At 43.4% G+C, this 12,233-nt stretch overlaps 1 protein-coding gene across 1 annotated transcript; it reads right to left on the minus strand.

Annotated features, from left to right (window-relative positions):
- Positions 1–742: 742 nt before the first annotated feature.
- Positions 743–6,539, minus strand: gstt1a (glutathione S-transferase theta 1a). Its single transcript, XM_041998947.1, has 5 exons — positions 6,367–6,539; positions 5,853–5,940; positions 4,507–4,657; positions 2,006–2,182; positions 743–1,074 (listed from the first exon to the last, which is right to left on the minus strand). The coding sequence occupies exons 1-5, from the start codon at positions 6,470–6,472 to the stop codon at positions 874–876; spliced, it is 723 nt and encodes a 240-aa protein (XP_041854881.1). The 5' UTR covers positions 6,473–6,539; the 3' UTR covers positions 743–873.
- Between the last annotated feature and the right edge of the window lie 5,694 nt (positions 6,540–12,233).

Below are 12,233 nucleotides of genomic sequence, written 5' to 3' on the forward strand. Positions count from 1 at the left end.
GACGTGTTGTGTGTTCAGAGATGATGTTCTGCAGACCTTGGTTGGAACCAGTGCTGACTGGACTTCCTGTTGCCTTTCTACCATCTTCAACCAGTCAAAGTCACTTAAATTCTCTTTCTTCCTCATGCTGATGCTCAGTTTGAACTTCACCATGTCTGCCATGTGATTGGCTGGTTAGATATTTGTGTTGACAGGAAGCTGATCAGGTGAACGGTGAGTTATTCTACAGATGTTTGTTAACTTGAAGTGGAACACACCCAACAGAGTTGCAGATGTTACAGTTCCCCCATTTCAACATTTAGGAGGAAAAGTCTGATTTAACTTATCACACCTCAATATATAGATTGTAGAAAATATGTTGAGTTTGATGTTTAATACTACATTTGTAAATGATAAAATAGTAAGAATTATTCATTTGACCCCATAGTTTTTATGCTACAAGCTTTGCCCTTCAGGTGTGCATATATATATATATATATATATATATATATATATATATATATATATATATATATATATATATATATATATATATAATTTCAACCTCTGCACGTTCGTCAACTGACAACTGCTTGAAAAACAATTTAAAAACTCTTAAAAATGTCATTTGTTTAATTTTGAGTTTATTCTTTACAATGAATATTTTTTAAAAACTATTTTAAAAAAGTACTAATGAGAACTTTTTTGTACAATTATTTTTCATGTTTATGTCTCTTGTAAACAGAATGTCCACTCAGTTACAGACTTTAAAAGCAGTTTAATATCTGGGAGTTGGCTCTGATTTCTCGGGACATCGTAACAAACCTGTGCAGGAAATCTACCAAAATGGCCGAAACAGGAAGCTGTACTTTCTGCTTGCATGCAAAAACCTCCTTAGCGGAAAAGTTTCTGTAAATTTTGTTTGAACTTCAGTATCTCGGGGTCGTCCTGCATCTTCTGTGTCATGCCGCTGCGATCCAGGGCTTTCTCATGAGCCTCGTCGAACACCTTTTCACCGAGCTCCTTCTTCACTCGCTCTCTCCAGGCCGTCAGCTTCGGCCGGCCTTCAAGCCCGTCCACACCGGCTGAGAGAGGCTGGAAAACACAACCCAACCTTAAATATAAATAAAAACTGCAGGAGACAAAAAAAAACTACAGAAAAGCCTGAACCAACACGCAAATATTCATGGAGCTGAAGTGAAACAGAGCAAAAGTTCCAGAGGTTTTAGTAAAGAGATAGCTGGGTGGTTTTCAGAGAAGTCCTCGTCATCCGATGAGGAATCTGGGACACACAGCTCTGTCCCGCTGCCTTTAAATCCTCTCCAGCTCTTCTTCTGTAGTGGAACGTTTCTTTTGAGAAATGATTTTATCCTAAAGTAGCTAAAAAAGCAGAAAATATCTTGTATTTTATGCAACATCAGCCTTCGGTTTGTTTGACCAACACTTTGCTGGAAGTTCGCCAGACTGCATCTCAGCAACACGCTCAGTGGACAATAATCCTTAACAAGCGGTCAGTAAGTGTCTTAATGAAAGAAATGGACGTTACACCCAGATAGCAAAAACCTTTGGCCCAAATGTGGCCTTGACTTACGGCGTTGACTCGGAGTGTAGCTGCTGAATCTCAGTCACATGGCCACCACATGTGGCTGTCCTCCCATATTAGGACCACTTCTGGCCCACATAATACCTGCCAGTGCCGTAACTGAGCCATCAGTGTCAAAAGTAGCCCAGATTTGGCCCAAACATGTCTGCTGTCTGGGAATGGTGGCTGCCGTCTCGTAACCCTTTGCTTGACGTCAGTTAAAAACCAGAGTAAGTCAGGAATGCAGGCTCGGTGTGAAGGATTATTTCAAGGATTAAAGGACTAAAGACTCTATGTTGGTCCAGTAGTAGACTTGATCGATGCTCCAGTCCTCACTAAGACCAGAGAAGCAGCTCATACACCACTTCTGAGGTCTCTACAATGACTTCCTGTCCACCGAACAGCTGATTTAGCTTCCAGTAGTGGTGAGAATGTTCCTCTTACCTGCATGACCTCCACGACGGCCACCACGTCAGCCAGAGAGATCTTGTTGCCGGCGATGAACAGCTTGCTCTGGAGGAACTTCTGCTCCAGGAGGTCGAGCGACTGCTTCATATCTTCGATAGAAAGGTCCAACCTCTCCTTCGGGGCCTCGGCGCCCATGACAAACGGATACAGAACCTGTCCAGAGTCACATGGAGATTTTAGACAAGCTGTTAATCCCAACAGCAGAAGTTCCTTTTACCAGTTTTATTCCAATATGACAGAATTTGATTTGTTTTATGCAGCTAATCAGAGCAGGAGGCTTTTATATGTTCCAGACTGCGTTAAAAACACACTTTTACCGCCTGGCCTTCATCCCAGAGCGAGACGCTCACTGTGATTTGATTTGTTTCTTGGACTCCTTTCATTATTACTTTATATTGTGGGGTTTTTTGCTATATTTTATCATTGGCCTGTCTTAATTCTTTTAATTTTTTATTTTTAACTTTGCAGCACTTTGGTCAGTTTTGTTGTTTTTAAAGTGCTTTATTAAAAAAAACAGACATTTATGTTTATTTATATATTAATAAAATATGTAAATGTAGTCAAAATATTGTTGAAACCACACTTACAAGAAATTTCAGGCTGTTTATAAAGTTTTCTACCAGAATAATTGAGTAAATGTAATATTGATCATTTTCTTGTATATTTATGATTTATAAGTTATTATTTTGCTGGTCCGACCCACTTGTGGTCAGAAACTTTTTCTGACGATGATGAATCATAGTGCATTCTGGGATTCCAACAACAGGTTTAAATCTTCCTGTTATTAATCAGTGATAACCTGATCTGGTTGAACCTTGAGGTTAGACCACTGCGTGGAGTCTCCTGATACTTTGTGAAGAATTGAGGGGTGTTATCTCTTATCTTTGCATCGGGCCTTTCTTTTGCTAACGGAGATAAAAACAGCATCGCTGAAGCTTCTTTTTTTTGGCATGTAGAGAGTGTAGCCAGCTCTTACTGAGGTTGTTGTATGGTCCTGGCTCGTTTCAGACAGTTGGAAATCTGCCCGAGCAAAGAGACTGGATCCCTGACCTTTAGCTCTTGCACCATCAGTGATTAGATTGAGGGAATAGCAGTGCACTGAGACAACACTGCTCTCTGATAATCTGTACATGGTGCAACCACTGCACATTTCTTCTTGATTTTTCTGGTTCTCATCATGCTGATTTAGCGTTTTCAGGCTGTTTGTGTGTTCCTTCTTCTTCTCCTTTAATTTATACTGCTTGTTTTATGTTTGTACTTCAGAGTCCAAAATGGGGACTACACATACATACTGCCAGATAACTGAATGAAGTATGATGGAAACTACTGAAGACAGGACCAGTAATAGCAGCTGGAGGAGTTAACATGTGACTCAGGGTAGAGCTGAGTTTAAAAATATATGATTAACTGACTGGAATCTATTCAAATTTAACTGATCCAATTTTGATTATTAAAACTCAGAGATCGATTTTATATGTTTCCTTTTCTGGTGACAACAGTGACCCTACTTTAGGTAACTTACCGAAACTCTGCGAGATCTTAGCATTTGTACACAACTGATGGGTTTCCTGTCACTTCTGTCCAAAGTCAGCTTCTCTCTCTGAGATGATGCCACATTCAGATGTTTTCATTTACCTGTAAACTATTTAGCATCTTATTACCTCCCACATTAGCAGCTAACGCTAAGACCATGGACCCCCACATCAGCAGCTAACGCTAAGACCGTGGACCCCCACATCAGCAGCTAACGCTAAGACCGTGGACTCCCACATCAGCAGCTAACGCTAAGACCGTGGACCCCCACATCAGCAGCTAACGCTAAGACCGTGGACCCCCACATCAGCAGCTAACGCTAAGACCGTGGACCCCCACATCAGCAGCTAACGCTAAGACCGTGGACCCCCACATCAGCAGCTAACGCTAAGACCGTGGACCCCCACATCAGCAGCTAACGCTAAGACCGTGGACCCCCACATCAGCAGCTAACGCTAAGACCGTGGACCCCCACATCAGCAGCTAACGCTAAGACCGTGGGTTCCACCATGTTAAACAAACACAGAATGTTTTGAGAGTAACAGGAAGTGATGCCACCACATATGTATGACAATATAAAGCCGATAATGGAATGGTAAATGTAGACAACCATCTTTTAAATATCGTATTGCAGAAGTTCATGTAGACGTGTCAGATCAGATTATTACAGTAATCCGATTACTCCCAGACATCTGATTTTGATGCTCATGTAAACGGACTCAGTGTTTTATAAAAAGGATTTTCCTGACAATGTCTTTAATAATTAAAATATTTTGTGTTATATTATCCGTAAATGAAGCGATATCAAATCGAATCAGGAAATTAGTGGTGATACTGCTTAATGGTGCCGTCTTCAGAGTATGTTAGCTGAATGGATAAATGTGTGTGAGAAGTGGAGTCAGGTGAGGTGAGGCCAGACTACAGCACTGAACTGGGACACGAACCCTGAACAGGAAGACCTTTGAACAGTGGGCTCGGAGGTTCAGGTGCTGCCAAGACAGGTACTCATTAACACGAGCTCGCTGCTGCAGGTCAGCTGGAAACCAGTGGTCTGCCGCCGAATGTTTCTGCACCATGTACTTCATGATCGCAGTGCTGCAACACAGAGGGGTGAAGAACAGATGAGACAAGAAACAGAACATGCACAGGTCATCTAACAGAAAAAAAATAAGACACTGTACTGCAATTTTAGATGAAAAACCGCAGTTTCGCTTGAAAAAAATGTAGTCAGTAAGAAGTTTAATACAAAGACCACTGGACTTTGTTTTCAGTTCATTTTGATCAAAAGCTCCTAGAACTTTAACCCTTGTAGGTAATTGGGGACTTTTTGTTTCTTTAGGTCATTTTTCGCTACTTTTTTGGCCAACATGTTTGTTTTGTTGCCCCATATGTGATGATTTTTCTAAAATAGTGTTTCTTGTGAAGCCTATGCGGAAGTGCAATAAGTTCTCACATTAGGGGCTGGCTCCAAAACAGAGCAAATCCCCACAGATTCCCCTGTTAAAGACCAACTTCACAGCAGAAATAAACATGTTCGAAGCCTGGTACAAAAATCCATTTTAGGATTAATGGTTCCAGTTTACCTTCATGACAGCTGTTGGGGGGTCCTAACTCATCCTTTTGGATGTTATTTAATCTTGAAATTCTGCATAATCAGAGGCGTGTCCTTTTGATTGACAGGTATCCAATATCTATGGAAAGAAGGTAGAGTGAAGCACAACGCCGGTTTTTAGCCAGCTAACAGCGCGCCTTAGCTTTAGCCCACCTACCTTCGTTAGCTGGCTAGCTACAGTTAGCTCCAAGTTAGCTCAGTTAGCTCTTAGCTACAGGCAGCCCAGAGTTTAATGGGTGTCAATCATCCACCCCCACCTTCACAGTCCCCCTCTCAGCTCCACCTCTTTTCCCATTTTTGGATTTTCTGGGAATGACGACATGCGTGACGCTGCCAAGATGGCGACGGTGGGAACCACCCAATGAGCTTCAATTCAGCTCTTCAGAAACCTACGGGTGACGTCCCGGAGGCTCCGTCCATCTTTTATATACAGTCTTTGATCCTGACACTTGACACACGCTTTCTGAAGAGACCAGGACTATAAATACAGTCCTGGTAGTTGTGAAAAAATACTTAATTTATATTAGGCCTCATCAAGAGGGGTTAAAAAATTTGGAAATTTTAGTAAGACTGCAGAGAAGTTTCTGGGTGGACCCTGAAGGCGTTCCACAAGTTAGAAAGGCTTCAGAAAATGTTGGACAAACTGATAGGAAACTTAAATCTAAACTGTTCTTCTACCTTTCTGTAAGAACAAAGCTTCCATCCTTCATGACAGGGACCTTCTTCACAATACTGAGTTTTCCAAACTCCTCGCTGTACTGATCACCTGAAACAGAGATAACAAGTCATTCAAGAACGTGTTCAAGTAAAAAAAAAAACTAGCTTGTTTGACTGGTAAAAAACATAACTGAGTTCAACTGGCTGTTCCACTACAGTGAGATAAAATAAAGAAGCTGGCTAAGTAGGAGTTAAAGTAATTCTACTCCTCAGCCTGCTGTTTTCTGGGTGAAACGCAAAAATGCAGGAGTCCAGAGGGAGTTTGTGCAAACAGAACAGGATCAACATCTGCAGGACAAAAAAAAAGGTGTTTCCAGACTTCACAAAGCTAAACTGAAAGGGAAGAAATTCCTGCAAAAGAGTGCATGAAAAATGTTTAATTAACATCTGCTGGCTTTTCTGTATTTAGGGCAGAATGTGAGCCAACCAGACTAAACACAAGCCAGATGCATGACTGCACACAGCGTGGACTTACCTGCTGTCAGCGAGACAACCTTGAACTCAAAGGGGATCCCGAGCGCTTTGGCCAGCAGATAGACGGCCCGGCAAGGCGGAGAGTACAGGTCCAGATAGAGCTCCATGTTGTCAGAGTGAAGGCTGCAGCTGCTCTCCTCTTGTGCCTTCACTCCTCTCCTGCCAGGACTGTTATCCTCCGTCCTCCCACAACTCCGCCTCTCCTCACTATCAGTCTCTGAGTTTTAAACGGTGGCGACAGCTCAAAGCAAACAAGCCGTCTTGGTTGACCAGCCTGGCCTCTGACCTCGCCTCAGTCCAACGTTTGGTAAACACTGCTGTTGTAATCGTGTTTTTATCAGCTTGCTGCGCCTCTTGTCTGTGATTCCCTCGTCGCTCTGTAATGAGTTTACAGATGTAATCAGGTGGTCGTGAGAAGGCAGCAGAGTGACATGTTATCCTGATCTGTTCACACGAAAACCTTCAGCTTTTCCTTCTCAGGATCAACTTGGTGTCTGAAAGCTACAGCAAATGCTGTGAAGTTCATTGTTTTAGTTTCCCTAGCTCTGTATCTTGGGACAATTCCACGTCTAGCTGCCGTGAATGGATCATTTTATTAAACAAGAAGCATTGTAGAAGCCTGTTATTGATTAATCCAGCTGGATCAGCTGAGATCCAGGAGGGAAATTTCCAGAAAATCCTATCAGGAGTGAAGTCTGCCTTTTAATTATTGATATTTTCTATTCTAGTTTTTTTTTGGGGGGGGGGGTGGGATTACCAAATGTGACAAGTTAACACGTTTTGGTCCCAGAATGCTCTGAAAATGTTGTTTATTTCACCATACGCTATGTCAGCTCCACCTTCTACAACCAGGTGACCTTTTTAATCCTGGTGTGATAGGTGGAAGCATGTGGTGGAAACCTTCCTCAGAGGTTTTCTCCATATTGACATGAAAGCATCACACAGCTGCTGCAGGTTTGTCGGCTGCATCCATGATGAGAATCTCCCGTTCCACCACATCCCAAAGCTGCTCTACTGGACTGAGATCTGGTGGCTGTGGAGGCCGTTGGAGTCCAGTGAACTCATCGTCATGTTCTAGAAAGCAGGTGGAGATGATCTGAGCTTTGTGACATGGTGCATTATCCTGCTGGAAGTAGCATCAGAAGATGCTCCACTGTGGTCATAAAGGGATGGACATGGTCAGCAACAATACTCAGGTAGGCTGTGCTGGTTAAACCAGGCCACGTTGGTACTAAGGGGCCCAAAGTGGACCAAGAAAATCTCCCCCCACCATCACACCAGCAGCCTGAAGCGCTGATCCAAGGCAGGATGGGTCCATGTTTTCATGATGTTTCCAGCAGATTCTGAGCCGAGCATCTGAATGTGGAGCTGAAATGGAGACTCATCAGACCAGCAACGTTTCTCCATCTTCTATTGTCCAGTGTTGGTGAGTGTGTGTGAATTGTAGCCTCAGTTTCCTGTTCTTAGCTGACAGGAGGCACCTGGTGTGTCTTCTGCTGCTGTAGCCCATCTGCTTCCAGGCTGGACATGTTGTGTGTTCAGAGATGCTGTTCTACAGATCTTGGTAGGAACCAGTGCTGATTGGACTTCCTGTTGTCTTTCTATCATCTCCAACCAGTCTGTCCATTCTCCTCTGACCTCTGACATCAACCAGACATTCTGGTCCAGACAACTGCTGCTCTGGATATTTTCTCTTCTTCAGACCATCTCTGGAAACCCTGGAGATGGTTGTGTGTGAAAATCCCTGTAAATACTCAAACCAAAAACCATGTTTAGAGTATCTTAAATTCTCTTTTCTCCTTATTTTGATGCTCAGTTTGAACTTCAGCAAGGCGTCTTCACCACGTCTATATGCTGCCCTGTGATTGGCTGGTTAGACATTAGCGCTAACAAGAAGCTGAACAGTGTCTGGGGGGTTTATGTATATGTTTAATTATATCTGTGGGTGTTCTGTATTTAAGGTTCACAGTGGAGCTACAGGAAACAACTATTCAGATGTTTTTATTTTCTAGAGTTTTTAACTGAAACAGAAGGACAGAAAAAGATTAAAGCTCTTTTCTTTCACCTGGTTGGAAAAATCAGAGTTAAGGAAAGGTGGATGTCATCACAGCGGAGGTGATGGGGATTGTACAAAAAGTGCTTTAGATGCTTCAATATTTCACAGAAACAACAACTAGATAAAACTAACAACTGGATAAAAATCATTGATAACTGGTTTGAATTGTGGGGTTTATTCATGTTTTTCTTTCATTAAGGATCATCTGGTGAATCCTGTATTAAAGGAGATTCTACAGGAAGGACTGAAGCTTATTTTCTGTATTTTATAGAAAATCAACAGGAACGTGAAGGGCTTGTATTGTCTGCTTGTGGGAGGGATGGCTGCTTTGAGCTTACTAAATAAGATATCCTTTTCAAAGTCAAAAAGGGCCATATTCTGCTTTTTGGCTTAGCCTTAGTCAACATAGTTTCAGAGGAAATAAGGAGTATTCACATGGTTCGATCCACCCTTGGATGCACCCCGTGGCGACTCGCCTCTCAGTTTTAATTGCACCAAGACACCAAAACACAAAAAACACAACACACAAACAACCCCTGGGGGGCATGGCATGGGGTGCATGTCGGGCGGGGCCACTTAGGTGGCTCCCGGCTCATTGCGGTCACTGCCCCTCAATTTTAATTGCACACAACACACACTACATAAACAGTCAGGAGCGGGGAGGGAGAGGGTATTGGGGACCTCTCACACCCCTGTTCCCCCTGTGTGTGGCTGGGGGCAGGCGGGGGGTGGGGGCAGACGGGGGCTGCTGGCTCTGTGGGTGTTGGGTCAAGGGGGGGTGCTTGGGGCTCGCTGTCCTCTGGTCTGCCTGGGGTGTCCCCCACGGGTCATGGTGGGTGGGTTGTGTGTGGCGTGACTGTGTGGTGGTGAGTGATTGTGGGTGCGGTGCGGGGGAGGGTGTGAGTGAGGGGTTATATGGGGTGCAGATTGGAATAGGTGGGGAGTGGGGGGAGGGGGCCGATAGCACCCTGGTTCCCGGGGTGTGCGGCTGGAACATCGGGGGGTGTGCTGGCCTACGCCGGATGGCTGTCTGAGGGGGCCTGGTCCTCCTAGGCATGTTGCGGGCCCTCTGCCTTTGGGGGGTGGGGAGGCTGCCTCTGGGCTCCTGGGGCCCTGGGCCCTTCGCTTGGGCTGCCCTGGCCGGTCCCTGGCGGGGCTGGCGGCTGCTGATCTTTGCCCACTGGGACCTGTGCCCCGGGACCGTGGGGGTCTAAAGCTGGGGCTCTGTCTGTCAATCATCTCTGCCGGTGTATCCCGCCCCGCCCACTCTCCGCCCCCTGATCACCCCACACCTCCCAACCCTCGCAGTTTCTGGCATTTTTCAAATTCAGCAGCGGGTGGAGTTACGCAGAAATTAGGGGGTGTAGTTACACTTTAATGTGTAAATGAAATATCTTTTGATGCAGCGTTGTTTGTGAGAAAAAACAAGAAATCTGAGGATGTCAGAATGACTGTTTTCTGAGATTGTAAATAAACTTGTAGTTACAACAGCCAAGGATCGGACTGCCAGGGCCCCCACCTCTGGCTGCCACCCACAAAGAGGATTCAAATGGCTGCCTGGTTGCTGGTGTCATCAGGCTGCTGTGATGTGAAGGTGTGATCTGAACTGGGGGGTTGTTTGTGTGTGTGTGCAACTGTGTGAAAGATCCTAATAAGTGTGTCTGTTTTGTTTTTAACATGCATGAACTGAATTACACTTACATTTCTTAATCATGTAAAGCACTTTGTGCCTTTGGCGTGAAAAGGGCTTTATGAATAAAGTTTGATTTGATTCGATGTGTGAATCTGTCTAGAGCAGAAAGAAGCAGGACTGGAGCGAAACCTGATAGAGAAAAACCAGTTTCTTCAGTGGTCTACAGAGCTGGAGACTCCTGTCTGTAAATCATCAGGCTGCAGCTCTAGACGTCTCCTGTCTGCCTTCCTTACTTCAAGATGTCTTTAGAGAAGAAGGAGAACATAGCAAGATACTGTATCTGCGGGTCTGAAGACTTAAAAAAAACAAAACATTACAAACGACTTATTTTACAGTAAGCCCACAACGTTAGCAGAAACAGATTCAGACGTTCTGGGCCCTCATTTATCAACATGCTTGCATACAGATTTGTGCATATTTAGTATGTGAGAACATTTCCACACTAAGTTTTAGGTCCTGATGGAAAAGTCCAGGATGAGAGGAATGGGTTGCCATACTGGATGTATGTCTCCGGGTCCTAGAGATATCCAGTTCCTGGAGAGACAGGAGGATGCAGTCGAGTGGATGACACGCTGCAGCTTGGCCTTGTCTCTGGGCAAACACACACACCTTCACACACACACATAAACTTGTTGCTGTTGTGTTCATTGTTGGTGGTTTTTACAGTTTTTCTTCCTGCCGGAGCTCCTGATGATTGTCTGCTGTGTTGTTTTCTTACAGGTGCAGCAGCTGGTCGTCTGATGTTTCTGTTTAGGTTTGATTGCAGTTGTTTGTGGTTGTTTTCTACCCTTTTCTATCGTTTCCCTTCTCTGTCCATCTTTTTTTTTAATTAACGTTTATGATTGTATCAAAAACACAATAATACAAAACACTCACAAGACAAAATAGATAAGTACAGGAAGACAAAAAAAAGCAAGACAAAACCAGAAATAATGAAGGGTGGGGGTTGGTACAAAATATTACTGCAGAAAATAAAAAAAATCAGAATCAGTTTAAGCTTTCTCAAGACAAGATCTGCTACCTCCTCCTGGTAGCAGTTTAGTTAGTCTTCTAGGCAGAGGCGTCGCCTGGCCTGGGCGTTCCCGGCTCTAGTCCCGAACACAGAAGATTTTTTGATTGAAAGAAGAGAGAAAACTCTTCAGTTGTCAATGGGCAGCAAGACTCTAGCAAACACACGAAACAGGTAAACCACAAATAATTTAAATGCTGTATGTCTTAAAATGAAATGAACGTTAGGCAGATCATTCGTGATACTTCGAAGGTTAAGCTAGCTGTACTAAACCGTTAGCCCTGCCCTTTTCTGTTCTACACATTTACATTAAATCCAGTGGTGAAGTCTGCGTGGTTCACTGGTTTACCTGCTGCTGTAAGTGTGTGTGTGTGTGTGTTGCAGTAGATGAAAACAGCTTTCCCATCAGTGCTGGAGGTTTGGTTTCTAGATGCTGCTTTAGTTTGAATATAGATGAATAAAGAACAGCTTTATTATAAATTTATTTACTATGTTTTTGTTTACCTCCAGGTTACTGGCTGGTCATAGTTAAAGAGTTTTAAAGAGTGTTTTACATTTTATGTTGCTCACAATACATTTATATTTGGAATAAAATACCAGTCTTTCATGATCTCACCTTTGTGTGGGTGTTTATGTATTAATGAGGTTGGTGGTTCTTGTATGTGTGTGTTGCTCCAGGACAGGCGGGTTCGAGACTGGGAAGGAAAATAAGAGTTTACCACTAGTTTAAACTCGGCTATACTACTGAAAAAGTAGTAATGGTAAAGATGGAAAACAGCAAGTGAAAGAAGGAAAGAAGGAAATGACGGTAGGAAAACAAGTGATGAAGCCTGTAGGGAAAGAAGGAAAAGACAGATGAGATGATAGACAGTAAATACTACAGCATGATCTTTATTCTGGAAATTAGAAGTGACTGAAAACAGTTCACGTTCATCCTTTTGTTGTTAAAGAGCAGGTTGTGGAGATAAACAGCAGATGTCTGGAAAAGTAAAGTTTAATATTGATTTTAGAGATCTTGAGATCTTATAACGTCCCATCTTGTTTGAATTCATGCTTGTGTTGTTTTTACTCTCAAATGTAAGTCACTTTGGATAAAAGTGTCCGTTAAAA

This window comes from Melanotaenia boesemani, chromosome 11 (assembly GCF_017639745.1).
Source record: "Melanotaenia boesemani isolate fMelBoe1 chromosome 11, fMelBoe1.pri, whole genome shotgun sequence".
NCBI lineage: Eukaryota > Metazoa > Chordata > Actinopteri > Atheriniformes > Melanotaeniidae > Melanotaenia > Melanotaenia boesemani.